Raw genomic sequence first — 17311 nt, 5'->3', positions numbered from 1 at the left:
GATGCATCAGTGGAGATAAATGTTTGATGATCATGAGAATGGGGTAATCAGCTGCTTAAAATAATGTTCAGTCACTACCAGAAGCTGATTGCCTGTTCTGGAGACATTCTCCATCCCATAGAGGAGTCTTGTCTGAGGAGAGAAAGTAGGGAAGTTTTCAGGGTTCACTCTCTGAACTGGAATCAGACCTCTCTAAAGAAATGAAGGCAGTTCATAGAGCTCTCTTGTTAAGTTTCCCTCTTAAATTCTGCAGAAAACTCTTCCTCTTTCAACTAACACTAATCTCAAAATTCAGTAGCAGTGCTCTGTTCTGCTAACACGCATCTGAAACAGAATTATTCCAGTGATAGCTGAAGGGACTACTTGATGGTTCAGGAGAGTTATTATTATTGTCTTGTACAGAGAAAAGCATTATAGAATTCTCTTAATAACAGTATTCTGCTTCCTGTACTATTCCTTTCATTTATTAAAATAGAGCAACATAACTGAAATAGTGTTTAGAACTGAAAGCTGGCAAATCTGGTCCATGTTGTATGTTTTTTCTGAAATATCAAAGAAATTAAAGATGTCTTTAAATCTTTCCATGATCTACTGGCTATGATGTCTAAGGAGACGTGGAATGCTTAAAATGCAGAAAAACAAGCAGTAGCAAACAGATCAGTACATTGCCTTTTTTCAGAGATGATAACGTTATTTCTATAGCTATTTGGTAGCACCATTGGTTTTAACATTGATGGTTGTTCTGCAGAAATTATGGGGCTCTACTTTGGCATCTGTTTTGCATTGTGCAGAGCAACCACACCATTATCACACTCTGTTTACAGGAAGTTGGCAAGGATTTGATTTCCTCTCGGACAAGTTTTCCAGAACATCATTTCAGAAGACCCAGCAAGGTCCCTGCTTGGTTTACCGAGGAAGAACTCCCTGCCGGGTCAGACCCAAGACCTCAGCCAGTGTTCTGTCGCAGACAGTGGCAAAAGGAGACGCTATTCATGGAGAGTGCCCCTTGACACTTTTAGCCATCAAATGCTTCAGTGCTCCTTATCACCCGCAATTTTTGTATTAGGATATTAGACTATCTCTGTATATTCCCTTTGGCATCTAGATGAATCTTTGTTAATGAGTTTGTCTACTGCATCTTTGAAGCTGCTGCTGCTATTGGCCTCTACAATTTCCTGGATCAACAAGCTGTAGAAATTCACCATCCTCCATGAAAGAAAAGTGTTTTCTTTTATCTGTTTTGAAACATTCTTCTCTCAAAAAACATCCTCTACTTCTTGAATTGCAGGATTTGGTGAATAATAGCTTACAATCACAATGTTTGCAATATTCAGAAAGTCCTTCAGCACTCTCCTGTCTCAGCTGAAGAGCCTCAGCCTTTTTAATTTCTTCTTATAAGGCACTGCTCCATTCCTTTTGCCCCTCTCTGTTGCCATAGATAGTGTTATAGATACGCAGGCTTTCAGTTTCAGAGCAGAATAGCAACCATACTGGATCAGAGACCCATCTAATTGAGTTTCTTATCTCCAAGAGTTGCCAAACAGTGAATGACAGAGCAGGATATAAAACAAGGCAGGGTTTTGTGGTACTTCCCCCACGCACTCATCCAACTTCCAGCCTCAGACATTTCCTGAGCTGGATATGGTTTCCATGCATTTAATAAATTTCAGTGGTCTTTTCCATGGTCTTTTCTGGTGCTTCCTTGAGTGGAAGGAAGTTTTAGCATCCTTAACATCTTGTGGTAAAGCGTTCCTTAGCTTAAACACAGATTATGTGAAGACTCACTATCTGTTCATTTTGAAGGCGCTATTTGCACTGAATGCCTCTTAATTCTAGTCTTGGAACAGCTTCCTAGTGGTTTTCCATATTAAAATCACATACCTAATGTTTCATTCTTAGCCTTAACGGGACTAATTGTGTTTTACTAGTTTGGGGGATTTTTTCATAGAGTAGATTTTTGCATCTGTGTTAGTGATAATTTTACTCAGTAATCATTTCTCTTATGAGAAAGCAAGGCAAATTCAAATTGACTTTTGTATATGCCTCTTTATATATGATTATATTGGTTTATGATCACCAAAATTTTCCTTAAAACTCTGTTTCCTTGATCACATGAAAATCTTAGCTCTCATTTGAAAACTAACAGCAGAATTGACAAATGTAGCCAATAAGCAATCTTAGTCTTAAAAACAAAAATGGGATGAAAAAACCCATCCACAAATTCAGTATTTTGAACCCTGATGTTTACATCTGAACAACAGAACTGACAAGATCATTACTCTATAGTGATGTCTGGGAGACATAAATCTCCTCTAAAGATGTACCTGGTGTGACTGTGTTAGGGCTGGTCCTCATCATACCCACAGACAATTTTCAGGGACTGTATCTCATTTAACCCTCCAACGCTGATTAAGAAGACGAGTGTTCTGAGCATAATTCATCCACCTGAAGCTATCTACACTTTGAAAATACATTCGAAACTTTTGCATGTCTCCATGGCCATTAAACAGCCTACCCTTCTGAAATGCACAGCCTTCCTGAGCCCGTCTATCGCAGTACAGCACGGTTTCTAGCAAACTCCCTGATAACAAGTGGCAGACTGCCAAGCCATGCCAAGTTCACGTGGATACGAGCTTACGCTCTTGTACATAGTACAGATGAACCCAGAGAGATGCTTTTTAAATTGTTCATAAGGTTTGACCTTCCGAGGGCAAACCTGATCTGAATTTGCTCCACAATGTTGCTGTGTCGAGATTTTCCATCAGCTGTGATGCATGCTGACTCGGTGGCGTTAACTCCAGGCTGGTATTTCTTCTCTCTGCCCTCACATTCACCCCTGCGGCTTCAGACTCTGAGAAATTCAACGAGGTCTGAAGTCATGTGCATTTACCTCTGCTAAATGTTAGCTAGCCAGCCTCAGCCACCTTTCAGGGATTGTTTTAATTGTCATTATGGTTTGTTCTCATGTAGCTAAAAGTAAATGAGAGTCCAGACAAAGATCATTTGTTTTTTACCTCAGATACTGGGATTTCAGGCCATGTGGAAAAGTGAGGCATAAAAGCCACATAGCACGTCTGAAGTGCATGCATAAAGCTTCTCAAAGTCATACACTGTGCTATAGGTATTAACTTACAGATTTTCCCTGTTAAAGCCTTAACTGGAAGCTGACTGGAGGAACGCATTTTTTGAAACAATTTCCACTGCGATACTTTCTGCTTGCAATGTACGTGTTGGCATATGAGAAATCTGTGCAGTCTGGGATGATTTGAAAAAGCCACGCTGCAGAGAGCCAGAGGAATGTGGCCATTTGCCTTTTTTTCCCTTCGCTCTGCCATCTTATTATCATATGGGGTCATGCAGCCACGGGGATTAAGCAGTGAGCTGTTTCCCTGTGACACTTGAATTTAGTGAGGTACTGCTGAATCTGTTTTGCACTGCTCTGCTTCACAGCTCTTAAAAGCTAAACCCAAGTGGCATAGCGCAATATTGTACCTGGTACCTGAGAAGGGAGCCAGGGTGCAGGGCTCGGTTTTGGCATTTGGTTGTTCACAAAATACCCAGAAAGTGTGATCAAGTACAAAGTGTGAAGCTCAGATGAGAAAAAGTCCCCATGAACTGAAATTTTGGAAACAGTGTGAAGTAGCCAGTATCCCAGAATTTTTACTGCAGCAATAGTTACCTTTCCTCTTCCTATATGCAAGAGTTGCAGTAAAAAGATGTCTTAGATGCTGATTGGAAAGACTCCTAGAGAAAATTGGGGTCTAACTGCCTCTTGAAATATTCGCACCAGGAACAAACAATTAAAAAAAAAAAACCCCAAAATACAAGTCACTGGACTTAAAAGTGTTGAAACTGTTCAGTGGTGTGTGCAGGCAAGCAAAGTTCTGCCTCTGCATCCCTCCAGACCTCCTCCACCGGTGACAGGCACGAGGGGTTCCTTCCCCACTACCCCCTGCTCTGACTCAATCCCGGACACAGCCCCCTCCGTGCCCCCAGCTCCCACCAAGCGCTGCATGCCGTCCCTGGGGCGGCACAGCCATCCGCCTGCCTACGGGACACCTTGCGTTCCCTCCCCAGCCCATTAGCAGCCCTCTACGCACCAGGCAAAGGTTGCCTGAAGGCAGCCCATGGGCTGTGGGGTGGCCCTGTGATGGGGAAGAGCAAAGGTGGAGTTTTTCCAGCCCTGCTGCGCCCTGCCCATTGCTGCTGTATCGGCAGCAGGATGCAGAGGACCTGTGCAGAACCTATCTTCCCGATCCATCCCTTACCTTGCAGGATGGCATTTTTTAACAAAAACCATCAGCCAGTGTATGCAACATTTCACGTGTGCTATTTTGGTTTTGTTAAACGAAAAGAAATCTAATAAAATGGAGAGAAAACAATGCACTGCAGGAGAGGCAATTTTCATCGCAAATCAACTATTTGGATCAGTCTGAATGGATGTTATGCGATAGGTGTTTTGCAACAGGCTATCATGCTGGCACTCTAATAGGGAGCATCACTTACAATGCTGTCATTTAAATGACAGAACTTTATAGTTCTCTGTCAGAAAAAGAGAAAGTATTAGCCTGCCGAGATCCTTGCAGCTTTTCATTCTACGGCGCACACGGAATTGCTCAAAACTACTGCCATGAGGTGGCTGCATGTGGTTCAATTGTCTTTCTCAGGAAGCCTTCTGCCATGGTGTTTTATTATTGCAGAAATACACTGCAAACAAGCTATGGTCTGGCCACCGGGAAGGAGGAAGACCATCTTGAAACCTGATGGCAGGCTGGGCTGTGAACACTAATTCTTGTCATGGCCACCTAACACCTCCCTCCCTTTATAAACTGATAGCTTTCATCTGCTCACAGTTTTTGTCTGCTGTTTGTGTTTGTCTTCCTGGGCTGGGTGTCTTAGGAGGAAAGTGTCAAAACGTAAGCAGTTTTTTTGAGAAAACTGCAGAAAGCATGCAAACCATTTTATTGAAAACTTGTGGAGTTTTCGTTTGTTTGTTTTGTAACAAAAACATCGAGACACTCCTGTGTCTCCCATTTGGAGAAATAGCTTTAATTTTGCAAGTGGGATGTGCCTTCTTCCTTTTTCCCTTCAAAACCAGCTCAGATCTGGACAAAGCAGGGGACTGTGAGAATTTCAGCTCACACATGTGTGACTGCAGAATTCTTAGAGGTTGGCAGATACATTTCCTGTGGCCTTTGAGCAGGATCTAAGTTACGCTGTCAGAGCAGTATAATCTTTTGTTAAGACTGCAGTTCCTCAGTCGGGCACTGTGGTAACATTCAGCATCAGTCATTTGTTACACTCTTCATCTTTGGCAGCAAACGTGATAACAACCACCGTCGCTTAATAAGTGCATCATGCCTAAAGCCTGCTCCATTCTGTGGACTGAATGAGGTTGAGATCTTGATAAAAAAAAATAAAAAAAAAATCACATGAACCTGTCACTCAAGACTCTAGTTCAACACATGATGTATTAATCCTGATCTGAGTGCAGGGCTAAGCTGGGGAAAGGAGTATCTTTCCCTGTCCTCTATCCTCCACAATGTCATTGCCAGATGTAATCACAGAAAGCAAAATATCTGCATCACTCCACAATATAAAACTAGTCCTTAACTGGAAGATGTAAAACCTAACAGCAGACTTATCAAATTAAAACTCTGCAGATACATTTTCAGGCTAGATTTGCATTCAGTTTACCTGCCCACGGCAAGCCAGGATTAACAACTACTGCTTCGCTGTGGTGGAGCAATTTAACCTATGCTTGTTGTAAACCACCCCAGGAAAAGAGTAATGACAGCAGGTTTGGGCCATCCAGCCTGATTAGTTCAGTTTAAATCAGCTGCCTGGCTGGTCAGGCAGCATGTCTGCAGGTGGACTTGTGTCACTTATCTTTCATCTTGCAACTGCTGTCAAATGAGTGATCATTTGGGACCTGCTGCTGTTACATACACGCTCTTCTGCTACCATGAATCTAATTTTATAGTTATTGTATGATAAAAATACCCTTTTTCTTCTGGGCTTGCTTTTTTGCCCTGAAGGGACTCAGAAAAAGCCAGGCTGATGGCAGCCTGAAGTGGATGTGATAGCAGACAGGTGTCACGGGTACCTGAGAATGCGAGGGGTGGCTTTAGTTGGAGGTAGATTTCATACATAGCTTCACAAAATTCAGCGCTGCTCCTACATGTTACTGCTCTGAGAAGACACTTACTGTCCTTAACATTCACGGCAGGAGAAAGTTCAGGAACGACCAGCAAAAAAGGTTTAGCACTGCAAGCAGATAGTGGACGCAATCATACAGGAAAAGTATTCCATCACTTTGCTGCCAATATGATTTTTCTAGTTATGAGCAACATTCAATAGTAAGTTTCCATGAATTGCTATGAATTTCTCCAATTTAATTTCTTTTTGTTATCACGTAAATGTTAAACAAAGGAAGGAATATTTGTATGATGTGCTATTTTAACTTCTGTATTTTATTTTGTGTAATTGCAGGACACGTTCATATCACTGACTTTAACATAGCAACCATAGTGAAAGGCTCGGAAAAAGCTTCCTCTATGGCTGGCACAAAGCCCTATATGGGTAAGTTTTCAAGACCATTTAAAAAATGTAAGAAAATACATTAATGTTGACTAATGGTATATTAAAAGGAGTTTAAGTTGCAAAAGCATACAATGAATGCAATCAACTTCTTTTTTGGCAGTATATATGTGTTAGCAATGGAAAACGTTGGAGATGGAGGGATTGGTCAGGAGCTTGGTCTCCGCTTTTGGTCAGGTTCTGTTTGGTTTTGTGAAGCAAACTCAGGAGAGTCTCAACTGTGTTTCTTCCTGCAAACCCCCACAGCTAGAGACAAGAGTATATGATTACATGTGCACCACTGTGGCTATGATCTAGCAGAGAACATGTAAAGTCAGTTTAAAAGTATGTAGACACATCCTTAATTGCTTTGCTATGCTGAGTTCCTCAAAAATGTGTCTATTAGAGCCCTATGTAACTAACCCCTTAAGTGCTTGCCCTATGGCTTTAGGAGCATTTTATGCACATTAGTGATGTATTTTAAATGCATAGATAGATTGAAGGCTGGAAGAGTAAAATTCAGTTCACCTGTCTTCATGTGTCTAAATGTTAGGCATCTTGGCTAAGCTAATATTTCAAACTTCCCCTGGAGCTGAAGGACAGAAGGCATCTCCTGAAGGCCATTTGTCCTACCAAAGTTAGGCTAGCTTCCGTGACTAAGAATAGGTGTTATTTGTCCTACTTGTGGCTTCCTACACATCTGCTGGTTTAATTCTGTCTGTATATGTTATTGTCATTGCCTGTGGAGATGACTAGCTTAAGACTAAACCTATTTGGGTTCTGGGAGGCTAAGAGATATGTGTATCTCCAAGAGGCTTTCTCTAGCAGACATGGTCAGAGCACACCTAACACACATACACTGGGAAAATACTGGTAAATTACTGTATTTTGAAAATGTCATTCCAGGAACCAAAAGCCACTGTGTTACCCCACGTCTGCACATTACCATAGGAGCAAAAGCATTTGCCCAAGAAATAGGAATTAACTTATGTTTTACGCAAGATGAAGATCACATGAAGCAGACAGGCATCTGTTGGTTGCCTCTGTACCAGCTGTGAGACTGTGCCAGAGCTGTCCCAGGCACCAGAGCAGAGTTGTATTTTCAGATATGATGTGGTTTGGGCATGAATCCACTACCACTCTCCCAAATAATTCCCAGGGAGTTTGCAGGGGCTGGAGTCTATTTCCCCTGAGCAGCCTGGGCATAGCTGTCCCGTTTGGGCAGTTAATAGGGTACAACAACGTGTGTGGCCGCACTGTGCCACTTGGGCTTGTGACCAGTGCACCGACCTGGCGCTGGTTAGCCTACTCTTATAAATGTACTCAAAACAGACCAAGAAACATTTTACGTAGGCCTGACTCAAGCATTTAAGTTATGCAGAGGAATGAGGTTTTAGATGAAAACTTTCTCAGCAATTTGCATCGGTTCACTTCAGCTGAGTGTCTAGTTCAGTGTCTCTACTTAGATGAGATGGCCGAGGCTGCACAGGCATGGGATCTACATTGTCAGGAGATCAAGTCTGGGTACGGAGCTTCCTGGGTACCTGGGTGTTCGATGTTGCAGCACAGGCTCCCCGTTCGGTGGGGTGAAAGAGAGGGGAAGGGATGTTGCGACCTTACTTACACCAACAGCTTTAGTTTAAAAAGAATTTGCTTGATCGCTTTTGCCAATATGTGGTGGCTTTATTTATAAGGAAAAAAAAATCTCAGGAAAGAAAGCATTTTACCTCTACAAATACTTTGACCTTCCCCTCAGCACACACAGACAAATAGCTGTACAACTATTACAATCACAGAACTGCCCTTACATACATGGTGACTGATATGTTAAAAAGTTCCAACATTTTTGATATGGTACTTTTGCATTTCTGTGAAAAGCTTATTTCTCAGAGCTCACACATTCTGCTTAAATGGCTGCCTACAATCTTCTAGTAGCCACTGGCATTAGATGTGTAAATTCTTATTACACAGATTATTCAAAAGTACCCTTGAAGAACAGCCATTTTGCAGGAGCTCAACCAAGTTCAGAATAGACATTTTCCATATTTAATTGTGATGATGACGACAGACATAACAATAGAGTCTTTTCTGACATTTAATTTGGCAGTCAATTAAATGACTGTTTTGATGGCCTTATATTTTAAATCTTGAAGTAGTTGGACAGTTTTACATTAGAAAGCATAATTATTATGAAAGCAGAAAAAAGCTGAGTACTTGCTTAGGGGTCAGTTAGCATTTTAGCATCTGTCTGTCATAGCCTGAATGTGTGTAATGAAGAGATCGTCTGTCAGCTAATGATCAGAAGCAGATTAGTTAAAACAGCTGTACAAAAATGTATGCGACTATTCTTCAAATATTTTACTGAGAGTTAACAGGAAACATAGAGTCCTTTGGAGCATCTTTCAGACCATCTGCACACATTGGTGGACCAACACCTTCTTAGTTCATTAGTGATCTCTGTTGGTAGGCTTTTCTCACAAGAAAAAAACCCTAGCTTTTAACAACAGAAAGCACAAAAATCTTAGCAAGTGCTAAGTACAGTGATTTGATATTTTAAGGTTAAAATTATGAAAAATGGCTTAACATCATGGTAAATCACTTCTCTGACCTTAGTCTGGAGTGCCATAGACATGTGAGCCTCTTTGCCTTCCCAAGGAGCTAAATGAGCTCCTGGAGGGTTCCTGTGAGTCCAAGCTGGCCCGAGGAAGGAGGTAAACTATAGACATGGAGCAGGGGGAAGATGGGGACAGGATTTTACCTTTGCACACTAATGTACTATTGTCTTGGTTCACCTCAGGTCACGGAGGTGTTCTGTCCCCGAACCCTCCTCCCCACACATCAGGTCTTCCCCATATCCAACAATCTCACAACAAGAAGAAACAGTACAAGAAAAATTCTCTCTTTCCCTTTACAAAGAGACTACGGCACCATCCACCAGCTTACTATCTCTCCAGTGTGCCTTCCTGACCTCTTGGAAATGCAAAAATGCTGCAAAAGGCACAAGCGCAGTCTTTGCTACACAGAAAGAGTCAGAAGAGTCATCCTTGAATTTATTTGGAGCTGTAAGAAAGCAGGAAACCTTTTGGAGCTGTAAAAATCCTGTTTCAGGTGAAAAGTGATGGGTGAGGATTCTCTGTGGCACAGCTTGGGTATCAAAGCTTCAGCAAACCTCAAATATTAGGAGTCTGACAGATACGGCCAGACACTCATTGGTGCTGCTTTTTCCTCCAAGTGCATTGATTTCGCTTCCTTTCCTCTTTTAGTTTACACCTTTAATTTTGTGCAGAATCTTAGCTTTAGCGAAATGCTACAAAGACTTTCTAGTTTCAGTGCTCAAATTAAGAAAGTTTTGGGTTCGTTCCTGATAGTTATTTAAGTCTGTATGATTTCTGTCTTAAAGGCTGTATCAAAGACTTTCCATATGGCTTCACCTAAGCCATTTAGACAATGAGAGAAAGAGAAAAAACGAATTGGGGAGGTTGGCTTTATGTTTGGTAGTAAGCCTTCATTACCAGGAATTTAAACCGCACTTTAACCTCGGTGTAACAAGACAAAATCACCTTCAAGCAAGGTTCTTGCTGAGCACCAGAACCAAGGAAACTTAGTGGTTCCTGTAAGACATGCCTTACGCTATGCTGGTTTTCATGATGATGAAGGTATGAGATGTGATGAAAGCTTTTTCCCCCTCTTAGAGATTTATAAGGGTTTACTCCCGTGTGGATCCTGTTGCATTTAATCAGATATGAGGGCACTTTCCAGCCTTTCCCTTAGTAGAGATACTTATAAGATTTCTCACTTCTTCCTATGGCCAATTTAAGTAAATAAACAGAAAAATGTTATCTCTAAGGCTCCCGTTCCTGTTTGAAATCTGATTGAAATAGGCTGAGAAATTGCTAGGGAGCGATTTGCTCACATGCAGCATGACTGCATGAAACTGGTATCCAGGAAAAAAACGCAGAGAATTGATATTGTGTTGTAAAAACGCACTAGCTGTTCTGATTAAGATACCTATCTTATGATGCTAAGCATGGTGCGAATCAGCTCCTGCAGACTTTGCTTAATCCCACTTCACATTAGCCTTTTTGCCCCTAAGTCTTTCTCAGCCTGAATTTTTCCCTGCCTATTTCCCTACTTATTAAATGGTTACACAGAATGCAATGTATCTGAACGTGAATGTTGCTCCAGAAACTCTGGTAATTTCTCTGCGTTCTCCCTTCCCAGCTGATTCATTCAGACAAGTGCAATACCTGCCACACACAGGAACAAAACCAGGGAAAACGATGAATCTGAAAGGAATGAGGCCAATAGCCTGGCGAGACAAGCTACTTCCAGCTGCTTCTGCAGTTTTATTTCTCAAAGCCATTGACCTGAAATGCTGGAGCGAAATCAGCTTTTTAGTGTTCAGGGGTCTTCAGAGTTTCCGTCTTGTACAGCTCAGGCAGCTGCAGCTGTGAAATACAATGTGTGCCTTAAACTGGTTTAGGAAACTTGAGTGTGTCACCCATGCCTGATTTTTATCATTGCAAATTTACCGCTCAAACCTTCTACAGCACCTGTGATTGAGGGTTTTGTCAAAGGCTTTATTGTACGAGCAGCCCTTTGAAAGCTCATAGGTTTTTAGGCTGTCGTCCTATGCTGGCAAGCGATGCAAAACGTCCTTTGAGACCTGGCTGACTTCTGGCAGGCATGCCTTGCTGCCAGCAAACGAACACGAGCACTTGTGGGGGGAGGCCCCTCCGGTCCCCTCTGGGATGTGGACCAGGAAAGCCAGGGCAGGGCAAAGTCCCTGGCCGCAGCCTGTGCCTGCGATATTCGGCTGCGGCTCGCTCTTTCTGCAGAAGGCTATTCATTGGGCCTCTTGTGTTTAAAGAAAGTCTGCATTTGCCTGGCTGGAAGCACCTGTGTAAGTGTTTGCCATTTTCAACACTGTTGCATCTTTATGAGCAAAAACAATGTTGGTTTTCTATCGGTCCCTCGTACAGGCTGCAAGAAACATACTTGTGTCTCAGAGAATATGCTCTGAGCTGGGGACCCATTCGCAGTAATGGCCCTCTCCCCTACAACAGGTTGGTCAGCTACAAAACAAAATGTTAAATACTAAAATATATGTAGAAAACATTACAGATTTCATCTTTTTTTAAATTCCTCACTCCTGCATAATTTAGATGTGTTTGGATCCTATAGTGCATACTTTTTACTCACTGAAATATTTCCTTTTTGAATGATGGAATTTCCATACATCTGTATATTATTTGTGAGTGTTGCAAAACTTTCCATTCACAGGTTATAAATTTTGGGGGTTGGGGTTTGTTTGGGTTTTGGTTGTTTTTTTTTTTTTCCTGTTTCTGGTGGTAGGGGAGTTAGGGAGGTTAGGTAGAGGCTTTACGGTTTTCTTCAGCAGAGGCTGAAGTTATCCGAATAATGCACTGTGACTTTACTTCAAATCAAACCAATAAAATACATTTTATGATATAAATACACCTGACAAAAATCCAGGGCCCATAAAATCAGCAGTAAATTATGTGAAAAGTCTCAGCTATCCCTTCCTATCCTACAGGCTTGTTATCTCAGATTTTCACAGCTGTTTTCATAGGTTGCTGTCACAGTGAAGAATGGCTGTATGCCTGAGATTACCAGAGGAGTGTGGATTTACAGAGGTCCACTGAACTTCCAAAATGTATGAGTCGTCCATATTTATTAATTAATACCATGCGGGGGTACTACTGGAGTCAGAGGAAAGCTAGTGGATGTCCCGGTATCAACCTTACAGGTAAAGTAAAAATATCCTGTAGAGCTAAATTTGTTCCTGAGGTAGTTAGAATATAACAGGGACAAATTTGGAGTTGGGTTTTCAAAGGTGTTCAACCCTCGTCTTCCCTGACTCATAATAAACAGTGCTCTGAAATTAAATAGTGCTTTGCAGCTCGTTGCTTTTTGAGTGCAGTTAAGGCAGTGTTTAGGCTTTTAAAAATCCCACCCTTTTCCTCCCGAGGGCTTGACTGCCTACCTACGCAGTTTCACTGGCAATGTCTCTACCCGCCCTGTTGATCCCAGAGAACTATCACGACGCCAGTATGAGCCAGGAGGCTTCTCTTAGTTCTGATAAGCAAGCACCGAGCGGACGTGTGGGGCTTTGAGGTGCTGAAATAAATACTCGCCGTACCGACGGGGTTTTCAGCTTGTGCAAGGAGCACTGTGGCTGAGGGAATTCAGCACTGAGCGGCGAGTGGGTATGCGGGTTCCGGCTCTGCTCCGACATTAACAAGTAGGCACGCAAGCAGCTGAAAAACCTCAGGAGATCAGGAAGGAAGTTACTGTCTCCAGCTGCTTTTCACCTCTCAGTGCTCTCCAACCTCCTTCTACTCTTTGAGATCTTCCAGCAAAACTACTAATACAATCATTTCTTTGACTATTTCAGTCAAAAAACCCCACACTGAGTTCAAGTGGTAGGGCCTGATCCGATGCGGAGCTCTGCAGGCAGATCTGAGGGGGAAGAGACCTCCAGCGGAGGTGGCAAACAGGGCAACGAGCGGGGACGTCCAGCAGCCCAGCGGGGTGTTTCTGCCCCCCCGGGTAACTCCTGTTCTTTGCTCAAACCATGCAGCCTCCTCAGGTTTTTGCATGCATAAACTGATGCAAAGACATTTGCTAACCTGGTAGGAGCTTGTAAGGCAGGAGTACGTAATAGTCCTTCTGATGTGTCAGGTACGCAGTCTGTCCTGCGAATCCTGTTATCCAGACCTGTTAATTTCAGTATCGGGGCAGAACGGCTGCTGGCCATACACTGGGCCAATCTTCCAAAAACCTAATAGATATCTTTGGACACAATCCCTTCAACAAGTTGCTAGAAAAACTGGCACTGCAGCCGCTGTGAGCTTTTGGATGGAGTAAGGAAGGTACTTCTGCATAATTTTATACTCAGTAGTAGGAGACCATGACACATTCATTGCTGCTGGTCTTTCTTTCAATGGGGCTAGCAACCTGAGGTTCTTCTCTGAGGTTGATTCAGATGTTCAACCAGAAGGGGCTTCCTTGTGCAAATGCAACGGCAAGAGCTGCGTTCTGTTCAGTGGTTGAGTAATGCAGAGGGTTTTATGAGGACAGGACTCTGACTAAGGGCAGGAGAGGTTGAATAGCCATATGGCAAGCTAATAAGGCATTCTAAATGCAGTGTCTGTATTCAGGTAGTGGTATCTAAAATATTTACTTTGATTGAATAATTGCATTAAGTATGGGTATTAGAACTATTGAGATGTATTATGTGAAAAATGGTACAAAATCAATTATACTGCTGTAACAAGTCTAGATCTCACACTAGAAAATTGCCGGCCCAGCATGGTCAGGCTTTATGCAGCACTTTGCCTTATACAATAGAAGTTAGCAGTTGGCTAGTCTAAAGCTCTGATTCAGAAAGCTGTCCGTTATAATTTAGACCTTTTTAGCACATGAGAAAATAAATGCTAGGAGGTAAATTGATAGTTTACCAAGTCCACTTTTATATTCAGGGAGAGGGAAGTTGTTTTCTTTCATTTGTTCTTAAACCAGCTTCTCCTCTAAATAGAAGATCACTTGTCATCACTCTAGTTTGATTTCTGTTTTCTATTTAAACTGTGACCTAGAAGAATTACTGACCTCTGAATTTACTTTTCAGAGAAAAGTGAAAATTAATATTTTCTCATCACAGTGCTGAGAAAGCAGTTAATGTTTCACTGAACCATCTCAGTCCAAGGTTCTTGGAATATTACTTCAAAAATCAAATTCATTTTTTATTCAGCTTAATCTGTCATCCATTAAGCCTGATTCACAAGATGAAACTATGAATGTGTCAAGAAGTCATTCACACATTTAAAATCTGAAATGTCTAAGCTTTCAACTGTTTATTCTGTGCTAGTTAACCAAAACATTGCTTATACTGTGTGCACTGTATATATGTGTATATATCCATTTATATATATATATATATATATATATTATTTTGGTTTGGTTTTTTATTTTTTTCAAGATCAGGGACTAAGATGAGGAAGGAGAATGATACCTGACAGAGTGGTATCACGTTGAACCTTGGTTAATGACACTGAAATCTATTTTCCTATCTATGAAATCTCAAGCGTTACAGTAAAAGCCGTGCCACTGAGGTGTGTTTTGCTACACATCTGGCAGAGTGTATTGCTCTGCATCCCCTGCCGTACACCACAAACCTCTGATTCCCCTTACCGACATGCAAGGTTTCTGCTGAGATCCAAACAGACTACAGAGAGCTTTAGCTAGCCAAGTGGATGATTCATGCCAGGGTTTTCATTCCCATGATATGTTTTGGACATGTCCATCTGAACCTGATAATCCAAAAAAATTGAGGCAAAACCAGTATGGCTTTATTTTTTTATTTTATTTTCCGTTTGTTATATTAATAGTGCTGGCACAGGGCATTTTGTAGCAATTAATGAGCAGCTCTCATTGGCAACATTTAGCTATGCATGGACAATCAGCTCCTTACAGCTAATCGATCTTGCCAGACTCACTTGCAAGTTATTACTTAAATATACTGATTTGTTAGTAAGTAGTAAAGGCCACTTGAAGAAGGGTCTAGTGCGTTCATCTCACTGCACTTTCCCTCTCACCAATTTTTCAAAGTTTCAAAGCAGCCTATGGAAGTCAGCGATGCTTCAAAGTAAGTAATAGCTCAGTAGGCTTCTAATCAGCACTCGGTAGTCTCCTGGGTAGTGATCGGTAAGTACACCAGGCACTCTTTGATTAGCTTCTTGCTAAGGAAGTGAAACTTAAATCAGTTCATCAGAAAAGAAATAACGCGTTGTGTTATTTCGGATTCATATCAGAGCCACTCCAAGCTCTTCATTTTGTGATTTAGTCTGATGAATTATCTTTATGATTAAACCAGTATGCGTCATCAAAAATAGTAACAGCTATTCTTTGTGCCGACCATTCCAAGTGATAGACCTCAAATTGACTATTTTGTCATGGACAGCCCTTTCATACTCACCATTGGACACCCAATTAAAATGGCCTGAATTTCTGAGACCTGGAACACTTATAGTTTAGGTATGGAGTTAAGCAAGACCTACGAATACTCAGCAGATTTTTAGAAACCCTACTTAGAAGCATTTTATCATATGTACAAAATGCTCTTTGACAATAGGAAAAAATAGTGAAAATTGGTTTCAGTGTTATTTGCACTTACATTGATATTCTCTTTTATTTCAAGGTCAAAGATCATATTGTTAAATACTGATAATCTTCCACAAATAACGTACAGCATTACCAAGCAGTTAAGTACAATTTCAGGTTTTGTACTTAATTTTTTTCTTACAGGTCTTTAGGGCAATATGCATACGATATGAGATGCATCCTCTGCATCACTTACAAGGTAGATCATCTGACTGATTTGACAATTGCAGTGGGTAGTTATACATATGAACTGATTTGTTAGAAATTACTCTGTATTTCACAAAATTATTTGAAGCTCCAAGTATGACTAAACCCACAGAACAGGAGTATGGATAGCCCAGGAAGCCACTGCTTCTGAGATGGATGCAGACCCACTAGATCTGCTTTCCTGTTCAAATTTTATTAGTTATTCTCCAGTATGGTTTTATTTTAAAATGAAATAACCATTTATTTGCTTCCTTGGAATCTTCCTCTTTGTACAGAGACAGTCTGCAATGATATGATATTACTAGAAAGATACAGTGCAAAAGCATCAAAAGACAGAGCTCTGAGGAGGATTTATTTTATTAGTTGGAAAAAAAATATTAACTGGAAACACATATTAGGGACAGCCAAGGAATGCACTGAAGCACACTTAATGCAGTGCAAAGGTGGGTTCATTTTATGTCATTTTTCAAGGAAGCAAAGTAGATAAACAGTGAAAGCATGTAAGTATATTATTAGGGGAAAATATAGATGTAGAAAAGAAGAAAAACAATCGGAGGATTTTTAGCTTGGTGAGTTTCTGAAGTTAAATATATGCATTTACTCATTATCGTACAAGCCACAGAAACATTTCTGATTTTATTGCATGTCTTGATAAAATTAGCACAGATGTCCCAGCTGGGAATGGCATTAGTTTTGAAATGCTCTGTCTTTGCTGTTACCAAAGCCCTGCATGAAAGGTGGCGGATCATGCTTCTGCCACATGTGAAGAGTAATCCCCCAGGCGAAAAGACTGCGCTGCTTCTGAGATCCAGGCTTTCAAAAGTCCCCAGTACTTTGGGTGACAGGTTTCCCGGTGTCTGAGCAGAGGTGAAGAGCCCATGTGGTTTATGGTGACTGTGGAGAGGAAGAGGCTGTAAAGGTCCTATTGAGACTTCTGATCCCTTCATCACCCCACTCGGATGGGCTGAGTGAGAAGGTGGTTGCTTGAGCTTCATTAGCTTCGCAGGACTGTAGGGTGGTTCGTGTTAGCAGGGGCCTCAGGAGTCTCTAGTCCAACTCAAAGCAGCGTGAGCAGTGAGGCCAGCCCACGATACTGCTGTTGAAGGCACTCTATTGGGCAGCTCTAATAAAGAAGTTCTCCACCATGTCAATGTTTGTTCACAGGGAGCTGTGAGGACGTGTAAGACCTACTGATTGCATCACTTCTCCACTTGTCCTTGAATTCACTCTTGCTGCTAGACTTGCTATTACTTGATTTAGCCTCATTATTTAAAAGCTGTGTTTCCACCTTGCAAACTTCTACTGCCTTCCCTCTGACTATATGTGATAGCAAATACAGCCC

At 41.6% G+C, this 17311-nt stretch overlaps 1 protein-coding gene across 1 annotated transcript in view; it reads left to right on the top strand.

Moving 5' to 3' along the window:
- The window catches only part of STK32B (serine/threonine kinase 32B), a 173924-nt gene that overhangs the window by 120509 nt on the left and 36104 nt on the right, over positions 1-17311 (top strand). The window contains exon 6 of the mRNA XM_054823749.1: positions 6493-6582. Coding sequence (XP_054679724.1) covers positions 6493-6582 — 90 coding nt within the window. The remainder of the gene's footprint in view (positions 1-6492; positions 6583-17311) is intronic.

The sequence above is a fragment of the Grus americana genome, chromosome 4, assembly GCF_028858705.1.
Source record: "Grus americana isolate bGruAme1 chromosome 4, bGruAme1.mat, whole genome shotgun sequence".
In the NCBI taxonomy this organism is placed as follows: domain Eukaryota; kingdom Metazoa; phylum Chordata; class Aves; order Gruiformes; family Gruidae; genus Grus; species Grus americana.
This window is presented reverse-complemented; position numbering and strand designations above follow the sequence as displayed.